The 23,858-nt window shown below is 42.1% G+C and overlaps 1 protein-coding gene across 2 annotated transcripts in view; it reads left to right on the top strand.

Moving 5' to 3' along the window:
• APBB1IP (amyloid beta precursor protein binding family B member 1 interacting protein) overlaps positions 1-23,858 on the top strand; it is a 199,085-nt gene that overhangs the window by 125,243 nt on the left and 49,984 nt on the right. For both annotated transcript variants that reach the window (XM_073629794.1, XM_073629795.1), the window contains exon 8: positions 18,396-18,470. In XM_073629794.1, coding sequence (XP_073485895.1) covers positions 18,396-18,470 — 75 coding nt within the window. The remainder of the gene's footprint in view (positions 1-18,395; positions 18,471-23,858) is intronic.

A 23,858-nucleotide genomic window follows, 5' to 3' on the forward strand; every position in this document is an offset into this window, starting at 1 on the left:
GCAGTCTCTGGCCATCTCCTGTATCATGTCTGCAGTCTCTGACCATCTCCTGCCGTATGTCTGCAGTCTCTGACCATCTACTGTATCATGTCTGCAGTCTATGACCATGTCCTTTAGTCATTTGGGGGCAGCCTGGAGCCCCTCTTTAAGTTGTCTGCTGTGTTTACACTTTGCTACATGCAGGGAGTGTTGTCTTTTTTTTTTAAGAACAGGTGAAATTAAAAAAATTGAGTTCTTCTGACTGCTTGAATTTTTGGGATGAAAACCGTGCACAGTAATCGTGATGCATCGTGATGCATTGCATAATCGAATTGAATCGTGGACAGGATAATCGTAATCGAATCAAATCGTTAGGCCAGTGAAGATGCGCACCCCTATTGAAACATCTCTACTCTAAAGTCTCTCAGAAGAAATTAGCAATTGATTCAACCCACCAGTGCCCATTCAAAACCAAAGTATTAGATTTAAATGGAGGTTTCATTATTAAAGAACACATTTTAAAGTAAAATCCAACAAACTTTTAAAAAAATTTCAAAATATTTTCGGCTGTTTAAACTTTAAAAGATGATATAGCTGTTTCTACAACACATTACATGTACTTTATAAACAGTAGCTAGACATCAAAAAATGGCCACCAAGTAGGACCTACCAGGACGTTCATATTAGGAAAATGACTAATATAAAACAAGTACACCACTAGAAAGCATTCTGTATGCTATCTGGTTACAGACTGCGGGAAACATAGACCTAGGATCAAGCGAGGGTTCAAATGTTGATTTGCATGGTCAAGCATCTGAATCCTTTTTACCACAGCTGCAAGTCATTGAGAATCATGTAAATGTAATTATGTAACTTGGAACAAGTAAAAGGAGAGCAACCGAGGTTACGCATGAAATGTACAATGATGACGTCCAGCATGAAATCATATTCTGTGTGTTCCAGCTTTGTGCTTTACCCCTGCTGTCCATTCTATAGACTAAATAATCCTCATTTTCAAACTTCTATCTAAGGCCTGTACAAGTCATGGGGGAAGCTGCTTTCATCTGGGAATATAAGGATGCCAGTGGAACTGGGAATGCCAGTAAAGATATAGCTGGAGTGCATAGACTGTAATGAATGGTGATGTGGTGAAGTGCAATAACAAATTGGTCAGCTGTCCTTGCGGGGACAACACACTGTAGGCATCATTTCAGAGACTGTAGGCTTCTTCTCAGAGACATAGGTGACATTATGGCTAGAGAACAAACACACATGCAAGAAATGAAGTAAGAAGGTAGACCAAAATGCCACTACAACATGTTTGATGTGTTTGATGGTTCAAGCTACTTCTCAGGATAAAAATAATTATGAACCTTTTATTAATTTATTCATTCATTTATTCAATCTGTCACTACTGACACCATGCAGTTTTTTACAAATGCACTTGCAATTTAGAAACCAAAATATAGGACTCTTCGGAAATCTGTTGATTGCTTTATGTTGCTTTAAAAATTCACATACAAAAGTGCTCATTGATACAATTTTTATATATCATACATAGTACCAGTACACAATAAAATATCAAAATTGCAGCTTGTTTATTTAGTGTTGCTTCTAAATTTTTTCATGTGGTGTTTCTGTTGTCTACCATCTGTGTTAGTGGCAGTAAAAACATCTAATGCTGCTGGACAGTAGAGGTTATGTGGGGAAAAAGTGGAGAGATAAATCCAAGGTTGTAGATAAAGAAGGCTGCTGATAATGTGTATATAAACTCTAATGAACTTCTTTCATTTGTTCCCTTTTAGGCCTGCCATACATAGATAGAAATGTGGCTGGTTCAGCAGGGACCAGCCAAATTTCGATCCATGTGTTGGCAGGGTGGTTGCACAGAAGTTGAATCACCCTGTCAGATTGTTGCCACGTGATCATCTATGGGCTGCCTTAGTCTTTTAAATACACAGTTGAAAGGCCTCATGCACATAATGTTTGCCGGCATTTTCCCACACCTGTCACTTTTCGGGAAACACTCCATATGTGCATGCACAGGTTAACAGCAATGCACAGAAGCATCAGCATTTACAAGACGTTGGCTGCATACAGCAGGTTACTTGTATGGCAGCCTTTATGCTCCAGCTGCGGCTCTCCGGGTGTGGAACAATTAGTCCCTGTGTTGTGGAGATTAGGAGAATGGGAGGGATTCAGTATTAACAACAGGCAACTGGGCAGGGCTGACACCAAGTCTTGCAATTTCAGTCCACAAAAAGGCATGTGGTTTTATTCTACAAGAGGAAATTAGGAACCGAGTGCATTTCTGGAAGATGAACAGGTATTTTTCTGTACTTGTAGGAGTCCTTAAATGCTTCCGGACCGCCCATCGCACATATACTGCAACAGGGCAGCCCGGCTGCACGAAACACTGTACCTGTACATTTTTCGCTACTTCCGGGTCTGGGGTGCGCGTGTTTCGCAGAGACCCGCTCCAACTGTGATTGGACACAGCGAGAGCCAATCAGCAGCCGCTGGGACCCACCCATCATTCCGAGCAGAGGCAGAACGACGGTCTGCCTATGTAAACAAGGCAGACCGCTGCTCTGCCAGAGAGGAAAATGGAGATCTTATGTTTCTGCTAAGCAGAAACATGGATCTCTGTTTTCCTCCAGTGTCAACCCCCCCCAGTTAGAAAGCACTCCCTAGGAGCACAATTAACCCTTTGATTGCCCCTGGTGTTAACCCCTTCCCTGCCAGTGTTATTTATACAGTGGCAGTGCATTTATTTAGCGCTGATAACTGTATTAGTGTCACTGGCCCCCAAAAATGTCACTTATGCCGCGTACACACGAGCGGACTTTACGGCAGACTTTGCCCGGCGAACGGGATTTCGTCGGACAATTCGATCGTGTGTGGGCTCCAGCGGACTTTGTTTTCTCAAAAGTTGGACGGACTTAGATTTGAAACATATTTTAAATCAATCCGTCGTAATCGAGTCTGGTCGAAAAGTCCGCTCGTCTGTTTGCTAGTTCGACGGACAAAAATCCACGCTAGGGCAGCTATTGGCTACTGGCTATGAACTTCCTTGTTTTAGTCCGGTCGTACGTCATCACGTACGAATTTGACGGACTTTGGTGGATTGTGTGTAGGCAAGTTCGTTCATTCAGAAAGTCCGTCGTAAAGTACGTTGAAAAGTCCGCCGGGCAAAGTCTGCCGTAAAGTCCGCTCGTGTGTACGCGGCATTAGTGTCAGATTTGCGCAGTCCCGTTAACAATTGCTGATCGCGGCCATTATTATAACAACCCCTTTCCCACCCCCTCTCATAATTCTGATAAACAAAATAATTTAAATGATAGATCTCAGATTGGGAAACAGAGATGTTTTAGCAGGCCAGCCAGCACAACCCTAGTACTTCCAACCAGCAGCTCAGTGTCCTTCTACATTCTATTCCAGCCAACATTCGTCAGCACCATGGTAGGGGGAAAGAGGTTGTATTTATAATTTCAACTACATTTAACATGTAGAATAAGTTACATGCCGTTCAGTGCAGCAGGGAGCACACACCATTAGGTAAAATAAATATTTTCACTTTTTATTTCATTTTAATTTTCCTATCAATATGTCAGCAAACAGCAGCTTGTTAGGACCATGTATATGCAACGAAAAGTCAAGTTTATGTTATGTAACGTATAAACAAATTTAAGTCCTGTTTATACAGTATATGGGGGCAGAGAATGTGTTTGTTTGCATGGCCAGCTAATCATTTATTCCTCATCATTCACCCTACCACGCTCCATTAGTAAAACATAAAGTAATGTACACAATATAATTGTCACATATAGCCTATTACCCAAAAATCTGGTCGCATTTTTACCTTTCAAGCATGCAACCAATATGCAAACTGCAAACGGACGCATGTCTGTTATCTTACACGCGTGAATGGCATATAAGCATCACTGGTCCATTACACATTCATAGGCAGTCTGTCAACAAGCCAAAGACCCAAGAAGCCTTTGATGGCATCCAATATCTATTCAGATACAGACAGACAGGATATGATTTGCAACCTGGATACTAGTTATGGGACATCAAGGCATCTGTATGTATATGTAGTGACTGTTAGCCCTTCCATATTATCCTAGTTCTTGTACACATAGGCATTTACGGGCATTTAGAGGCAGAAAAAAAGCATCACTTGCGCATTCAGGAGAGAAGTATTTTGACAGAAAAAAATGCTGAATGCACCTAAATACATGTAAACGCACCTAATCGCTAGTCATGTTTAGAGCTTAAGTATTTATTGATTTCAGTGACCAGAATAAATTAATATCCTGGTCAATTAAATAAATGAACACCTGACACACCTGAAAGTGCTTAATGTATTTGAAAAATGTGGCTTTATGCTAATTTTTATCATTGTCTTTCTCCTTCCAGAAGAAGGCACACAGAAGAACTGGGCAAAAGCCCAGTTCAGGGGGAAGGGAAGGGATCACCGCTCCAGGTGGATATATGGATACAAGACTCTCCTCAGAACTGGAATACTAGGTGCAGGCTAAGCATATGGCAAATGAAGCAAAAAGGAAGTTCTGGACAGCCGCACTCCGGAATATAGCCTTTATTGTAAAAAATCCAAAAATACAAGCCACAGCAGAAAATGGTACAAATGAGCTGACGCGTTTCACACTTAACAGTGCTTAATTATAGCTCTTAATTATATATATATATATAATATAAAATATAATTATAAAATGCGTCAGCTCATTTGTCCCATTTTCTGCCGTGGCTTGTATTTTTGGATTTTTTACAATAAAGGCTATATTCCAGAGTGTGGCTGTCCAGAACTTCCTTTTTGCTTCAAAACCCCAGTGTACATGAGGCCTAGTAATAGCAGCTTCCATCAAATTCTTCTCAGACAGGTGTTTAGCTTGAGAACAGATCCCTTTCAAACCAACCAAAAGAATGTCAGCATCATAGTACACCATTCTGCTGCAGAAATCCCACTTTCCAAATGGTGGGTGTAACCATCTCATCATGAAAAGTGAGCAGAGTTGTAGATATAGTTATTTTTAGCAGGGGTTCCCTGAGACTGGAAAGTTATTTTAAGGGTTCCTCTGTGTTGATAAGGTTGAGAAAGGCTGAGATAAAATGCAGTAGTGGGCCTCAATTCTGTGATATGGGTATAGACACCCATAGCTCCCAACTGTCCCTGATTTCAAGGGACTTACCCTAATTTGGAACATAGTCCCTCTGTCCCACTTTCCTCATCCTTTGCCCCTCATTTTGGTACTATCTATATAGTTGTATATAAAATGCACTATTAATCTTTCAAAAAGTGTTTCATAGTGCTAAACTATTCATCTAATTTCTAAATTGCTGCGTTTGTAAATTTCAAAGCCAATATAAAGGAAAAGTAGTGGTAAAAATAAACACTTATGGGTTTTAACTAATCTTTACTTTGCATTATTCTCCTTTAAGGGGCGTGGCATGGGGTGTGTCTTCATTACCATTTCAAAAAGTTGGGAGGTATGGATGCCTATGTATCATAGGTGAAGGGGTGGATAAAAATTTGAATAGAACTTATACTGAATGTAGAACGGAAAACCAACCCTGGTCGTAATCCATCCCTCTCTGCTATTCACAGAGCTCATGCTTACAGGTGCCTAATAGTATCACTGCAATGCATCCTGATACCATGTTGTTTATACTAATTTATGCAGGATGGCCCCATAACCTCAGCAAACAGTAATCGTCAGCTGACCTACCCATATGCAGACAATGGCAGCACAGTGGCTTAGTGATTAGCACACTTGCCTTGGAACATTGGTGGGTGAATCCCAACCAGGACACTACCTGCGTGGAGTTTGTTCTCCTTGTGCATATGTGGGTTTCCTCCCACAATCCAAAGACATGCTGGTAGGTTAATTGGCTCCTGCTTTAAGCTGGCCATACATGGATCAAAATTCGGCTGATTCAGCAGGGACCAGCCAAATTTCGATCTGTGTATGGGCCCTTTGGTTGTACTGAACTCGACCTACAGATCAACATCTGTACAACCGCCCTGTCAGATTTTTATCACTTGATCAATGCTGTGGCTATAGCCTGCAGCACTGATCAGTGTGTGGATAGGGGAATCAAGTCAGTTTTTTGAGTTGCTGGTTGAATGAAAAAAAACTGACTCATGTATGGGCTGCCTAAATTGGCCCTAGTTTGTAATAATGACCTTTCGATTGTAAGCCCACTGAGGGCAGGGACTGACGTGAATTAAATAAATACCTACAATATTCTTCAAACACACTTCACAGATTCCCAATGGGAAAACACACGCATTTTAGCACATAAATGCTCAATTAACACAAGACTACAAGAGAACTCCTACAAACTATTGTCACATTGGTAAGCAGCACCAGCAAAGATAAAACAATTGGCTTCAGATCTGTGCTGGAGATGTGGAGAAACCACAGGAGATATGCTTCATATTTGGTGGGAGCGCCCTAAAATAGCTTCTTATTGGAGCAAATTCTGCAAATTGATCCTCCGCATCACAGACACTAAGATTAAACTTACACCCGCATGTTGCCTTTTACATATTTCTAACTTCCCTTTGGGTAGATACAAACGATCCCTGACCAAACACCTTCTGATCCCCAAATACTGGAAAATGTCGACAACTCCTTCCCTAAGAGAATGGATAAACACAGAACACAGTAAATCACATTTTGGAAATGGAAGAAACACTCACCATAGCAAATTAAACTTCCGTCAAGTTCCATAAAACATGGTCTGCCTGGCTCCAGTTCAAATATTCTGTAGCGTTTGATAGTCTGACAACAGGGTGAATACTTTCTCAGAACTAATATATATATCGGAAATTTGACCACTATATATCTGATGTTTATATCCCACCATTCAGGGAATGGAACTATGCCTATGATACCCCCGAGGGGTATTCTTGACCCTTACCTGTGTACTTATTTGTTTATTTTTCCTTTTATTATTTAGATTTCCTTGTATTATTTAGATCTCATAGTGTCTTTTTTTTTCGGTTTTCCTTTCTTTTTGTTCCAATGAAATTCCCTGACTCTTACGATCCTTTTTGGAATTGAAGGGCTTCATCATAGTTAACAAAGATTTCTAATGCTCAATCATAAATGCAACAGTTGTTGAATATGTTAATTTTATGATACATTTATATGTACTGAGTTCATATGTAACAAGTTTACCTGACTCTATGTTATAAACGGCTGCATTACTTCATACGCTCTCTAATTTTGATCAATAAAAATCTTTATTGGAAAAAAAAAATACCTACAATAAAATAAATACATTTAATAATAAAATGGCAACCCTGTTTAATAACTTTGGATTTTTTTAGACATTACATTGTGGTCTGAAGAAATGGATAAATCTGAGTTAAGCATTTGTTCATGTAGTGTTGACCATATACAGGTTTGTCACCCCCTTACTCAAAAAGAGTGTGTCCGCCGTAAAAGCTTCCTTTGTCTGGTACCAGCATGAGCCAAGATCCCTTAGCCCACACAGTCACTTGTCAAAGCATCAGTGTAGGGTGAAAACAAACATAAGACTCTTTTTTCAAACACAGGTACAAAGAGATATACACTCAGAGGACAATACCCCCTTGCTTTGCATAATGACACAGGGTGAGGTAAACTTTACCTCCTCCAGTAACATGACACACATGTATTCAACTTTCCAACAGTAGACCGCCTTATCAGCAGGGAGGGGCTGCTGGAGAAATTCCCCTTCCCCTCTCCTAGCTAATCCACATATACACATATACATCCCATAATAGGTTGCTCCCAAGGCAGACAGAAACATTGAACACTGAACATTGAATAGAGCCACACCTCAAACAATCTAGCAGTCTGAAAGGTGAAATTATTTGTCATTATTTCTTGAGTGATATTGTTCAGAAATATTAATGCCCCAAGTGAAAGAGCCCCTTCATTCTTTCACCAAAAACCACACATATAGAACCCAGGATACAGGGGTAAAAGGAAATGCTGAGTCCGGTGTGGTTGTACTGTGAGTCGGGTTAGGCAGACCCGACTGGGGTTCTTGGTCACCCTGTGCCCCTAATAGACACAGGGAAACTTAGGGGCCGGGGGAGCTGGACAAGGAGTTTCCAGTGCTCGCCAAGGTAAGCTGGGTTCCACAAGCAAAACAGGGAAAACACATGTATTAGAGTACCCGGAGCTGCACAACCCAAAATGATTTCCAAAGAATTCAAAGAGTTTTCCCCAGGGGGTTTTTAAGGCAGCAAAGCATTTGGTATTAATAGAGTAAAACACAAATGGAGGATATATTTTTTCGTGCAATAGATTTATGAAAAAAATACATATTCTGGAGGGGTGAACAAACAACAACATATTACATTGCTCATGGCAAAAATGCCCCCAGGAGAATATAATGTAACAGTTACATATTCAACATTGACAACATTGTTATCCGCAAAGGGCGGCACTTTGTGCGGGGGGTGGCGCATGAGAGAAAGCCCCCCCACCTGTCTTCCCGATTCCCGGCTCCCGCGGCCGCCCCCCGCACACATGCAGCCTGCTGCAGCCGGCTTGCTGTAGCGGAGCCGCTGTGTATGGCCGTGCTTGGCAGAGTGTGGGGGGGCCTGTGACTCACACCCCCGTAAGCGGCCGATGACTGGCGGAGGTGGAGTCTTATGCTCCGCCTACCCTCCTCCGCACTGCTTTCCTTCTTCCTTCTCCTCTGGCTGTGAAGTCAGGAGGAGGAGAGAGAGGGAAGCATGAGGGAAACCCCCAGGACAGCAGCAGGTAAAATTTATTTAAATTATATCAGTGTTATGGGCACAGTAGCAGCATTTGATGGGTACAATGGTGACATTTGATGGCACAATGGCTACAATTGATGGGCACAGTGGCAGCATTCGAAGGGCACAGTGGCTGCATTTGGGGGCACAGTGGCAGCGTTTGAGGGCACAGTGGCAGCATTTGATGGGCACAGTGGCAGCGTTTGATGGGCACAGTGGCAGTGTTTGAGGGCACAGTGGCTGCGCTTGATGGGCCCAGTGGCAGCGTTTGATGGGCACAGTGGCAGCGTTTGATGGGCACAGTGGCAGCATTTGAGGGCACAGTGGCTGCGTTTGAGGGCACAGTGGAGGGCACAGTGGCTGTGTTTGAGGGCACAGTGGTTAAGTTTGATGGAGCACAATGGCTGCATTTGAAGGCACAGTGGCTACAATTGATGAGCACAGTGGCAGCATTTGATGGGCACAGTGGCAGCGTTTGATGGGCACAGTGGCAGCGTTTGATGGGCACAGTGGCTGCGTTTTTGGGCACAGTGGCTGCGTTTTTGGGCACAGTGGAGGGCAGAGTGGCTGCGTTTGAGGGCACAGTGGTTGCGTTTGATGGGGCACAGTGGCTGCTTTTGATGGCACAGTGGCTGCTTTTGATGGGCACAGTGGCAGCGTTTGATGGGCACAGTGGCTGCGTTTTAGAGCACACTGGAGGGCACAGTGGCTGAGTTTGAAGGCACAGTGGTTGCGTTTGATGGGGCACAGTGGCTGCGTTTAATGGCACAGTGGCTGCATTTGATGGCACAGTGGCTGCGTTTGATGGAACAGTGGCTGTGTTTGATGGCACAGTGGCTGTGTTTGATGGAACAGTGGCTGCGTTTGATGGCACAGTGGCTGCGTTTGATGGGCACAGTGAGGCTGCAATTGATGTCTTTTTTTCTGAATTTTTTAGTTTGTTTGCGCCCCCCCCCAAAAAAAATTTGGAGCACCAGTCACCACTGGCATGTGCAAAGTGTTCCATCCATGCTAAAATCAATGCAAACCCATTAAACTGTCCACATTTAGTGAAAGTGCATTAATATGCAGATCATGATATTGCAATAAAGTGCTCCATCAATGCTGAAATCAATGCAAACTGATTAAAGAGGAGTTCTGCCCCCACCCCCGCAAAAAATTCAAACTCAGCAGCTACAAATACTGTAGCTGCTGATTTTTAATATTAGGACACTTACCTGCCCTTGGATCCCGCAATGTCGACACCTCAGCCGATTTTCGGAATGGCTCTTGGGTTTTGCCACCATCATTCATGGTAAGGGAAACCGGCCGGTTCCCTACTGCACATGTGTGAAGCACGTTGCACTTTCTGAATGGCCCAGTGGATGAAGGAGGAGGGGGGCCAAACTTCAGAAGGGGCAGTGCAGTCTCCCGCGAGTGGGGAAGGGTGCCTGTCAAAAAAAGGTACCCGTTCCCCCCTCCCCTGAAAGGTGCCAAATGAGCCTAAAGAGGAAGGGGTGTGATTTATAGATGATAGGGTGGGTCTTAAACAGGAAGGGGTGTGGCTTTGGCAGGAGGGGGTGGGCCATATTTAAATTAGGGGGGTGCATGAGTTTAGTCAGGCCTAGGGCAGCACAAAACCTAAATACACCACTGGTGCCAAGTCCTGCTGGAAAATGAAATCAGCATCTCCATAAAGCTGGTTAGCAGAGAGAAGCATGAAGTGCTCTAGAATGTAAAGTTCTGGGCTATGTAGCTGAAAGCCATAATCCTTACAATTTAAAAAAATAGATGCTTGAAATATATCACTCTGTGTGTAACACATCTATATAAAATAGCATTTTTAATTGAATTACTGAAATAAATTTACTTTTTGATGATATTCAAATTTTTTAAGATGCACCTGTATATTACAACCTAAAAACATGTGGGTAAGTAGCGCTGTTGCTATTAATGCAATAGTTACAATACAAATGTCCTCTGAAGAAATAAATGGCTGGTAAACAATGTCCCATTAGGATAAAGGGGAAAAGAATGAACAAAAAACCTTTTGCATAGGCTAGAAAAAGTCTGTATTCCAGGGCAAGCTATCCAGGGAAGCATGAAGCAGGCTCCAAACATGTAGGAAAAAAGCAGAAGAGAAGCGCCTCCGGGTCAGAATCAGTTTAAAAGCTTTATTATACAAAATGAATATGTCCACTTACATGGATAAAAGGCAAGTTAAGCACAGATCCCTCTGGTAGTGTAGTCACTGCGTGTGTGCCTATAAATCAGCTCATATCCAGGGGAGAGAGGGGAGACAATCCCGTCCAGCAGGTTGTATGTATTCCGTCCCTAGGATGAGAACGAGGCTTGGCTCGTGTAAGTAATGGAACGCAGGCCTCCAGCGCGGTGACGTCACAAGTAGTGCAACGACGTTTCGGCGCATGCGCACTGTATGTTACAGGCACGCGCCTTCCTCAAGCATTGAGGATAAAGGCTCATAGGAGCCTTATATGTGCCCAGTGCGGGGAGCCATCTAGTGGAGATTGCGTGTTGTAATGCAACCCTAATAGAAAAGCTCCACCGACAATGACGTTAAGAAAAGAGGAAAGGTAGGCCTATCATAGCAGCTATCGATAGCCTTACATCAGAACTTTCTAAATATATAGATCATTACCTCCAGCCGTTGGCTCAGGGCCCCCAGTCCTATATCAGGGACGGTACACACCTATTGGAGTCACTTGTTCCATATACTTGGAATAATGACTATACCTGGCTGTCATTGGACGTCAGCTCTTTGTACACATCTATTCCACACAATTTTGGTCTCAAAGCCCTCCGTCATTTTCTGTTTCAAGATCAGTATATGAATGATAGACAAGCTACATTCATTGTGGACAGTGCTGAATTTTGTCTTGAACACAATTATTTCACTTTTGACAATCAGTTCTATGTTCAAGTACAAGGCACCGCGATGGGGGCTAACTTTGCCCCCTCGTATGCAAATATGGCCATGGGTCTTTGGGAACACCAGTTTATATGGGATAACAACCCCTATTCCAGGCACCTTGTATTCTATGGCAGGTACATAGATGATATAATAATCATCTGGAGTGGTTCTCCTCAGGATACATTGGAATTTGTCCAACATTGTAACAACAATCCCCATGGCCTCAGGTTCACCCATGTATCCAATGCGGAAAACTTGGCGTTTTTGGATTTGGAGCTCTATCACGATGGTGATACTATACACGCTAGAAATTACTCCAAACCCACAGCTGGCAATTCACTTCTGCATTATAAAAGTTGTCACCACCATCAGTGGAAAAATTTCCAGAGGGCAATTTTGTCGCCTGAAACGAAACTGCACTAACCATCTAGATTACGTCAAAGAAAGTAGTGTGCTTAGTGCTAAACTGAGAGATAAGGGATATCCTGAATCACTTATCCAAGATGCATATATACATTATTTAGCAGATACCCCTGCACAGGGAAAGAAAAAAGTAGCCACCAATCAGTCGGTTCGCTTTATCACCAGATTTCACCGTGATCACAAAAAAATGGAAACTATCCTCAAGAGGCATTGGCCAATACTTCTGGAGGATCCCCATTTAAAGACTCTATTGCCCAAATTTCCAATTGTGACCTATAGAAGAGCACTGAATGTTAAAAATAAAGTTGCTCCCAGTAAACTAAAACCCTTAAAACCATTTTTTTATAAAAAAAACACAATTTTTAATCCTCATTTTTATTTCCCCAGGGCTCCCCCCTTCCCCCCCTCCCCAAATTCCCCCCCCCCCCCCATTTTCCTCTTTTCCTAATTTTTCCCTCCCCCCCATTCCTTATTTCCCTTTCTCATATAGATCTTAATAGTTCACATCATTGTCGGTGGAGCTTTTCTATTAGGGTTGTGTACAACATCTCCACTAGATGGCTCCCTGCACTGGGCATATATAAGGCTCCTATGAGCCTTTATCCTCAATGCTTGAGGAAGGCGCGCGCCTGTAACATACAGTGCGCAAGTGCCGAAACGTCGTTGCACTACTTGTGACGTCACCGTGCTGGAGGCCTGCATTCCATCACTTACACGAGCCAAGCCTCGTTCTCATCCTAGGGACGGAATACATACAACCTGCTGGATGGGATTGTCGCCCCTCTCTCCCCTGGATATGAGATGATTTACAGACACACACGCAGTGACTACACTACCAGAGGGATCTGTGCTCAACTTCCACTTTCTGGGTGATCTACATTGAAGGGATTTTAACAAACTTTGTTGCAGATTCCTAACTTTTGTTATTCTGAAGGAATAGCTGTTTGTTTGTCTGTGTCCATGTTCTGAGTGAATTTGTATGAATTGTATGCGAGTAGTTTTGTAATTAGCTGCTGCACGTGCAGGGAACTAATGGGGAAAGTGGCTGCATATGCATCCCTTTAGCCGTGATTTCTCTTTAGGAGTATCTCACCAAAAATGTTTTTGTTGCAGGGGATGCCAAAATCTGATTTGTATCTTAGTGCAGACTTCTGGGAAAATCAATAAGCCAATCAGGCAGGCAGGAAATTACATTTTCAGAGGGTGTTCCATACTCCATCTGTGTGCAGAACACCTCCAGGTAGCCATATTGCGTTGCATTTTACAGAAAATTACAGAGCTGCAGATTGAGAAGGAAAGGTAATTTTTTAATAACATTCAATTACAATATGGCTTGTGTTGCAATTGTATACGCTATATTATTATTTTATTTTTTTTTCTCATGAAAGTGGACATTCCCTTTAATTGTTATTCGATCTAAAGCATATTTTACAATAAGATTGTATATGTATGGTCAGCTATAAGTATAACTCCACAGTGGTGTTGTGGTTAGCACTTTCACCTAGTAGCAAAAAGGGTCGCTGGTTCAAATCCCAACCATGACCACATCTGCCTGAAGTTTGGCCCTAGGTAATGTATGAATGTGTGTTAGGGACCTTAGGTTGTAAGCTCCTTGAGGGTAGGGACTGATGTGAATGTATGTGTAAAGCACTGCGTAAATTGACAGTGCTATATAAGTACCTGAAATAAATAATAATAAAATAACTCCAGATTGAGTGGGGAAGCTCTTTTAGGTGTCGGAGTCTGTGTCTGGTGACAATTGTGCCCAGGACAAATATAGGGCACAATCTCCTAGCAAGGATAGAGACATCAATAAAAACCTGATAGGGATTCTAACTGTTCCCTACTATATTCAAATTACATAAAAGTTTGGGCTAGAGTTATACTTTATGACAAACATTCTGTAGAGATGGAATTCTGAGTCCATTTTATCCTGTCTATTTTTTCAACTAGAGATAAACTATCATATACAATATACATGCACATGTACAGTACCTGGAAGCATCATTTTAGAATCACCTGGCAGTGTCATGTCTCTGTTTCATGTATCAAAAGATCACTACTGTCAATGGAATGTATGTAAGATTTTATGTGCAAGAGGTCTATCCCAAATCTGTTGAGCACTATCATCTATGGCTATCCTTGGGAAAGTGTGTCTACATACCATACATTAATGTGGTCTGGAGTTTGTTATATGTCATTTGTCTAGCACTGATAGCTTGCTCTATGTCTTGTCTGTGTAGATCTGAGTCATTTGACTCTTCTTGTGGCTTTCAGACCTTAGAAGAAGTGATATGACCTTTGAAGTACATCTGGGTCAGCCAAAATTAATTACTGTAAAGAAGTAATCCTTCCTTACTCGCATTTTACAGTATGAATTTCAGAAGGAACTTTCATTAAAAAAAAAAAAGCACAATTAATATTCAGAAAAAAATAAAAATGTCCTACGTATAACTGAAGACAGATGATAGTAATTATTACATGTGGAAGATTTTTGGTATTTTTCTGTTTTTGAGCGATTGAGACAGTCCGCTCAGCCTCCCCTTTAGAGGCTATCCAATACGGCTTAATCTAATATGATCAGTAACTATATATGAACATGTCCTATACTGTTTTCTCCTTTACTTATTTTTTTCATTATTAACTTCAACTCTTATAAACATTCTTATGCCCCGTACACACGGTCGGATTTTTGCCGACGGACGTTGGCTCAAACTTGTCTTGCATACACACGGTCACACAAAGTTGTCGGAAAATCCCATCATTCTGAACGCGGTGACGTAAAACACGTACGTCGGACTATAAACGGGGCAGTAGCCAATAGCTTTCATCTCTTTATTTATTCTGAGCATGCATGGCACTTTGTGCGTCGGATTTGTGTACAACGATCGGAAATTCCGACAACGGATTTTGTTGTCGGAAAATTTTATAGCAAGCTCTCAAACTTTGTGTGTCGGAAAATCTGATGGAAAATGTGTGATGGAGCCTACACACGGTTGGAATTTCCCATAACAAGGTCCTATCACACATTTTCCGTCAGAAAATCCGACCGTGTGTACGGGGCATTACAGTCTACAACAATCCTCTGAAGATGACCCTGTGGGGTCGAAACGCGTCAGTATTTATATACACGAATCATGTACCAATTTACCTTAATGTTTGATTACTGTATATTATTGTGACTGTCACGTCAGTGATGTTGCTTTAATTTTTTGTACCACAGCTGATGTTTTGATTGACTGTGTTTATAGTTTCTTTGATATTTTGCTATCATTAAAATCCCATCTACATAACCTTATGCAGTACTATTTTACCCTCTTTTTTGCTGCCTAGAAAACCCCACGGGGGACAATTCCTTATTTTTACTCGCATTTTACAGTATGAATTTCAGAAGGAACTTTCATTAAAAAAAAAAAAAAAAAAAGCACAATTAATATTCAGAAAAAAATTTTTTTTTCCTCTAATTAAAGACAGATGATAATAATTATTACATGTGGAAAATTTTTGGTATTTTGTCTGTTTTTTAAATCTCCTATGGCTGCAACAGAGCAGTTGTGGAATTCCAGGCGAGCGATTGAGACAGTCCGCTCAGCAAAGAGGCTTTGCTCATCGTGGCTGCTCAGTTTCCTTCATTTCAGATATTAGGTCATGGAACAGCCTCTATGACAGCTGCAAATAATCAGCTTCATGTATAGAAACGGAAATCAGCTCCTCTGTGCAGATGTCCTATCATTTAGAAAATTGAAGCGGTATTAATGTTGGGATGTTTACAGAGTGTCTTGTAATGATGAGGAAAATTAAAGATAAATTATATCCAAGCCTGGATTTAGAGGAAAGCCAGGTAGACCTACACAGAATAAAAATAGACACAGACAAAGCTGGATTAGCGTAAAGCATGAAAACAACAGTGGCTTACTTCCACCTCCGTTGGTCTTCTGTCCATGTGTCCTGCTCCCACATTGACATATTCTCTATAGACTCAGACAGGCTACTGCTAGACACATGGCTGTTCCATCCATTGCATGAAAGCCACATACCATCTGAAAACACAAACAAACTCTAGTGTACCTATGTGCAACCAACTCAACTCAGTGCATTTGGTTCACCATGGGGTGCCTTAAGGTTTCTTCAAGGATTCTTTGGCAAAATGCCTAAAAATTGCCCAAAAATTGTATACAAGCCGGTGTGTGGATCAAGCCGGCCTTTTAGCTACACAAAGCCACACGTTTTCATTGTGCACCATTACAATTTTCTAGCTGCCTGTGTCCTAATGACCAATGGCATCAGTTGATATGGAGGATGTCAGTCGTCTGCACTGCACAGCATCCTCGTATCCCCCTCTTCTGCCCCTCGCCATCAGCATTGGGGTCACATTAGCTGAGTGCTGGAGAAAAACTGAGGGAGAAGAGAAACATTGGAATACTAGTCAGTACCAGTTTGCAAAAGTGTATTTGCTTTAGAAGTATAAATCCCCTCTAACGTTGGGTGTCCAACTTGTGTGGATGTTGCTGCATTATGCAAAACTATTAGAATAGATTTTACATTTTAGAATGGGGTACCTCGAGACTGTCCATAATTTTTAAAGGATGCCTCGAGACAGTCCATCATTTTTAGAGGGTGCATCGCGATTGTCCATCATTTTTAAAGGGTGCCTTTACTGAAAAAAGGTTGAGAAACACTGATTTGGTCAATGCTGGTCCATGGAATGTTGGTCCATGGGAGCACTTTAGCATCCTGTTAGCAAATCCTGCCTCCTAATTTAGTTACTGTTCTCTAGTTTTTACTGTTTGTCTCTTTGCTTGAACCTTCTGCCTGTACACATTGCCTCCTCTTGCTTTTGTCTGAAGGTTTAGTACTTTACTCTGGCTGCTCTTTAGATGTCAGCAGTGAGAAATCATAAAGGATGAGGCCACACTGCACACCCAAACCTCTTTATGGGGTCACAAGCAAAGTGCCTCTCCTTTTGCCCAGGTGCTCCTCTGAGTGCCAACAGTTTGTGCAGAGCTTTAGAACATAAGGGCAGGTGGTACAGTTACAATACAATTCAATAGATGAGGAATCAGAGGGCCCTGCTCGTTAGAGCTTACTACCTAAAAGTTAATCATTCCAGACTTATCAGATCTCACTCTCTAGACTTGTTCTTTTTTGCTACAGTTTCTAAAGTTATTAATCAGCAGCAGGAGGCACAGATTTCTTAAAGAGGAGCTCCAGGCTCCCCCCTAAAAAATTAAAAGTTAGCAGCTACAAATACTGTAGCTGCTGACTTTTAGTATAAGGACACTTACCTGTCCAGGGATCCAGCGATGTCTTTACCCAAGCCAATTCTTCAATTGGCTTTGGGTGCAGGCACTGGCATCTGAAGTAAGGGAAACAGGAAGTGAAGCCTTGCGGCATAACAGCCAGTTTCCTACTACGCATTCGCGACTAGCACTGCGCCTTGTGAATAATCCCATAGTTTTCTGAGACCTGTGATGTGTCCCAGAAGACTGCGGGGGAAGGGGGGCTGAACTTCCAGCTCAGATCGCCGTGGCGACCTGAGCTGGGAGTGGGAGCGGGTACATGTCAAAACCAGGTGCCTGCTCCCCCCTCCCCCCAAAAAAGTGCCAAATGTGGCAGTGGAGGGTGCAAACAAGTGAAGCTTTCCCTTTGGGGTGGAGCTCCACTTTAAGATCATTGTTCTTGTACAGTTTCCTTGGATGCAGGTCTTGCCCCTTCTGCAGTGAATGGCATGCTTGTATTTCTTCATCTTCACCTACTGTATGTATTCAACACAGGAGAATTTGTGATATCTCCGCCTTGGTATGCAAGCAGCCTGTGACTTCAATTTCAACTTTGATACATGCCAACCTGCACCTTTAAACACTGAATTTCATCCTCTGGTAAAGGCCAGGATCTTATAGCCTGCTCCTTGGGGGAGTGCACACCTAGCAGTGGTGCCAATAATGGTCTGTCACACTGTTAAAAGATATTTGTGCACTGGAGGCTTGAACAACAGGGTGAAAGAAAGTGAAAATCATCACTACAGGACAGCAAATACTGGGGGAAGCAAATGATGGAAACTCCCAAAAGGGAGAAGCTTGCCAAGAGAGCCAAACCAGGGTGCTGAAGATTTTATGTTGTAAGTATGCCAGAAAAGTCAAACTACTGCTATTCAGTGAACTCCGTATTGTAAGTAAAGACTAGAAGTTATTTAATATCTGTAAAACAACCTTTATTTTCACATGCTTTGGATGCCATTGTTTTAATTGTTCCATGATGCATTGCTAATGATGATTACTTTATGTGCTTTTCTTGCAGAACTTCTACATGGCCAGAAAAGGAAGTGCAGATATGAAGGACATGAATGAGAAGAGCAAAGTATCTTTACTTGAGGTAAGGAAGGAATTGCTGGGAAACATAGAGGCATTTCACACTTCACAAAGTAATGGAAACTCCCAGAATTTTTGATATAATAATGTATAGGGGCTTCCCTTTTTTTAAAGAAGAATGTGGAAAACCTCTACATTTTCAGGCTTTTGCAGCTTAAAGCCTAGTACACACTATTACACTACTAGTACACTAACCCAGCGGGCAAAACGGAAAAAAAAAACAGGAGCTCAGGAGGAGCCACTGTACTAACTATCCGATGTTAGTACGGAGCTATTGTGTTCTGACTGCCCCCCCACCAGCAGAATATTGGCTGAGAACACTAATCTGATGCCGATCGGCAGATTTTACACATGGGCAGAATGTTGGCCAGTTTCATTGAAACGGTTGATGCTGCCCGATATTCGGCCCGTGTGTACAGCCCTTAAGTAACAGTACACAGATGTAGATGGCACAAAAGATGGACAATCCCTGAATCCATGAGGAAAAACATAGACAGCATTTCCGAAGGCAGCTCCTTGTAGATGTGAAGAGATCTCTGAAGCAAAACAGAAAGTGCCACACTGGGTGCAGCATAACCACTAAGCAATTTTATTAGACAGTGAACAACTCACATTTGGGAGGTAAAGGGAGTGCTTGCCAATGGCCGCAAGCACTGATCAGTGTATTCTGGTTGCGGAGGGAGTCCCCCTGTTGACATACAATGGAACAATGGGAGTGTGTACCCAGCTTAAATTAGGTCTAAGACCTATACAGGAGATTCTTCCTTCCTCCTTTTGGTGATCCCTCTAGTGATAAGTCCTAGAATTCTATTTGTTTCTCCCACTGCCTGGTCACACTGTTTGACCCCTGACATCTCCCTTTTGAGACAGGGAAAGGGACTGAGGACACAGATTCCCCAGTCTCTTTCTCTGCAGCCTCAGCTGCACTGAAAATGAATGGAGAGGAGACAGAGGCTCCTCTCCATTCATAAACTGAAGCATCAGGAGCACAGTTTACTATGCTCAGTTATGAACGGACAGAGTCAGGGATCACAGGGGGTGACCAGAGGACAGGGGGGACCAGAGGAGGACATAGAGGGTGGAGGAGCACAGAGGGGGCCCCTCGACTGGAGGAGCATGCAGGAAACAAAGGGGAAGAGAACGGAGGACACAGAGGGGGACTCGGGAAGCACGGAGGACACGAAGCAAGATAAAGCAGCTGAAAGCCGTGGGGGGGTTGGGGGCGGGAGAGGAGGAGAAGCGGCTGTCAGCTGCTTTATTGAAATCCATACAAGGAGATCGGTCCTTGTAACTCGCCGCACTATCATCCTTGACCGTCCAGGTACTGGGTCAAGCATCGGAGCATTTGCACGAGTACAACTACTCGTGCAAATGCTCAGTATCGCCTAATCTGAAATAAGTACCCCCAAATCTTTTTGCCCTGTAGCGCTGGCCAACACTTTACCTCCATTATTGTATTCATTCAAGGGATTCTTTTTCCCTAGCTGCAATGTTTTACATTTAGGAACATTATACTGCGGTTTTCACTGCTTTGGCCAATCTTCCAGCAATGCCAAACCATGTTCCATTTTACAGACACCTCCAGATATATCAACCCTACTGCACATCTTTGTGTCATTAGCAAAAAGACATACCTTACCCACCAAACCTTTGGTTATATCACTTACATATAGTATAAATGCAACAGGAACAAGGACAGAGCCTTGTGGTACACTGCTAGTGACTGGTCTCTGTTTCGAATAAACCTCATTTACAACCACACGCTGGTATCTATCCTTTAGCCAACTGTATACTGTATATGATTTTTTAGTTCTTGTTTTAATATCAAACTAAAGGTATTGGTGATTATTAGAACCCAAGTTTTCTCAAATCTCAACTTTAGACAATCAATCTCCATTTTGCCAGTACTAAGTCTGGAATATGATCTCCTGGGGTTGGGCTTTTACTAGCTTAACTTTCAGAGAAACCCTATTCAGTGCCTTCATTATATCCCTGCTCCTGCTTGTAATTACAGTTTTAGAATTCCAGTTAATGTCAGGCATGTTAAAGTCACCCATAATTAAAACCTCTCCTTTCATTGCCATTTGAGTTATCCAGCCAATCAACAGGTTATCATAATCTTCAGTCTGCCCTGGGGGTCTGTATATTACATTGATTCTAATGGAAGATCCCTCTCTGGTTGGAAGACAGACTCAGGAGCGTTTCAAGCATTTTATTTGTTTTTTGAATTGACATTATCCTTATGCTATTTTTGACATATATGGCAACTCCACCTCCCCTCTTTTGTGAAAGCAAATGGACTCTGAAGCCCATTGACGATGGACTGACACGTACATATCACAACTGTGGAGACACATAAACTATGCTTATTCCTTGTGTGCAGATTTCCTTTGCATTGTTGTTATCCATTATAATGGGAATGCTGGAGAACGTAACCATGCTGGTTTTCTATATTACCAATATTAATTTCTCTTGGAAAACTCAATAAAAATGATTGGAAAGGCAAAAAAAGTAGAACTTCACAAATTTTGCAAGGAAACATCCCCCTCAGCATGATACAGTGCCTTGAAAAAGTATTTATACCCCTTGAAATTTTCCACATTTTGTCATATTACAACCAAAAATGTAAATGTATTTTATTGGGCTTTTATGTGATAGACCAACACAAAGTGGCACATAATTGTGAAGTGGAAGGAAAACGATAAATGGTTTTAATTTTTTTTTACAAATAAATATCTGAAAAGTGTGGTGTGCATTTGTATTCAGCCCCCTTTACTCTGATACCCCCAACTAAAATCTTGTGGAACCAATTGCCTTCAGAAGTCAGATAAATAGTAAATAGAGTCCACCTGTGTGTAATTTAGTCTCAGTATCAATACAGCTGTTCTGTAAAGCCCTCAGAGATTTGTTAGAGAATCTTAGTGAACAAACAGCATCATGAAGGCCAAGGAACACACCAGACAGGTCACGGATAAAGTTGTGGAGAAGTTTAAAGCAGGGATAGGTTATAAAAACAATCCCAAGCTTTGAACATCTCACGGAGCACAGTTCAATCCATAATCCAAAAATGTAAAGAGTATGGCACAACTGCAAACCTACTAAGACATGGCCGTCCACCTATACTGACAGGCCGTGCAAGAAGAGCATTAATGAGAGAAGCAGCCAAGGTGCCCATGGTAACTCTGGAGGAGCTGCAGAGATCCACAGTTGTGCACTCCACAAATATGGCCTTTATGGAAGAGTGGCAAGACAAAAGCCATTATTGAAAGAAAGCCATAAGAAGTCCCATTTGCAGTTTGTGAGAAGCCATGTGGGAGACACAGAAAACATGTGGAAGAATGTGCTCTGGTCAGATAAGACCAAAATGTAACTTTTTGGCCTAAAAGCAAAGCAATATGTGTGGCGGAAATCTAACGCTGCACATCACACTGAACACACCATCCTCACCGTGAAACATGGTGGTGGCAGCATCATGTGGTGGGGATGCTTTTCTTCAGCAGGGACAGGGAAACTGATCAGAGTTGATGGGAAGATGGATGGAGCCAAATACAGGGCAATCGTAGAAGAAAACTTATTGAAGTCTGCAAAAGATTTGAGACTGGGGCGGAGGTTCACCTTCCAGCAGGACAACGACCCTAAACACACAGCCAGAACTACAATGGAATGTTTTAGATCAAAGCATATTCATGTGTTAGAATGGCCCAGTCAAAGTCCAGACCTAAATCCAATTGAGAATCTGTGGGAAGACTTGAAAATTGCTGTTCACAGACGCTCCCCATCCAATCTGACAGAGCTTGAGCTATTTTGCAAAGAAGAATGGGCAAAAATGTCACTCTCTAGATGTGCAAATCTGGTAGAGTCATCCCCAAAAAGATTTGCAGCTGTAATTGCAGCAAAAGGTGGTTCTACAAAGTACACAGGGGGGGCTGAATACAAATGCACACCAAACTTTTCGGATAATTATGTGTAAAAAATGTTGAAAACCATTTATCATTTTTCTTGCACTTCACAATTATGTGCCACTTTGTGTTGGTCTATCACATAAAATCCCAATAAAAAACATTTACATTTTTGGTTATAACATGACAAAATGTGGAAAATGTCAAGGGGTATGAGGACTTTTTCAAGGCATTGTATATGCAACTATCAGATATACTGTAAGTAGGTTTTTACATAGTTATGCCACGTACACACGGTCGGATTTTCCGATGGAAAATGTCCGATCGGAGCGTGTTGTCGGAAATTCCGACCGTGTGTGGGCTCCATCGGACATTTTCCATCGGATTTTCCGACACACAAAGTTGGAGAGCAGGAGATAAAATTTTCCGACAACAAAATCCGTTGTCGGAAATTCCGATCGTGTGTACACAAATCCGACGGACAAAGTGCCACGCATGCTCAGAATAAATAAAGAGATGAAAGCTATTGGCCACTGCCCCATTTATAGTCCCGATGTACGTGTTTTACGTCACCGTGTTTAGAACGATCGGATTTTCCGACAACTTTGTGTGACCGTGTGTATGCAAGACAAGTTTGAGCCAACATCCATCGGAAAAAAATCAATGGATTTTGTTGTCGGAATGTCCGAACAAAGTCCGACCGTGTGTACGGGGCAATAGTCTGGTTGAAAAAAGACACCCATCCATCTAGTTCAACCAATAAAAGAAGATAAAAAAAACATGCAATCCCATATGCACAATCCTATACCTACAGTTGATTCAGGGGAAGCAAAAAACCCGATCAAAGCATGGTCCAATTTACTCCAGCAGGGGAAACAATTCCTTCCTCATCCCCGAAGTGGCAATCAGATATTCCCTGGATCAACTTTACCTATAAATGCTAGTATCCAGTTATATTATGTAAATTTAGGAAAGAATCCAGGCTTTTTTTAAAGCAATCTATTGAGTTGCACAGAACCAGCTCTTGAGGGAGTTTATTTCACATTTTCACAATGTTCACAATTTTCACAACTCCTACTGTGAAGAAACCTTTCCATATTTGGAGATGAAATCTTTTTTCCTCCAGATGTAAAGAGTGTCCCCTTGTCCTCTGTGATGACCTTAAAGTGAATAACTCAACAGCAGGTTCACTATATGGACCAGTTTTGTATTTATAAATGTTGATCATATCCCTCCTTAATCTCCTCTTCTCAAGAGAGAATAAATTCAGTTCCTCTAATCTTTCCTCATAGCTGAGCTCCTCCATATCTCTTATCAGTTTGGTTGCCCTTCTCTGCACTTTCTCCAGTTCTCCGATATCCTTTTTGTGAATTGGTGCCCAAAACTAAACTGCATATTCTAGATTAGGTTTTAGTAATGATTTGTACAGGGGCAAAATGATAAAATGATCTCTCTCTCTCTCTGAAGTCTATACCGCTCTTAATATAAGAACA

Source organism: Aquarana catesbeiana, linkage group LG05 (assembly GCF_042186555.1).
Source record: "Aquarana catesbeiana isolate 2022-GZ linkage group LG05, ASM4218655v1, whole genome shotgun sequence".
Taxonomy (NCBI): domain Eukaryota; kingdom Metazoa; phylum Chordata; class Amphibia; order Anura; family Ranidae; genus Aquarana; species Aquarana catesbeiana.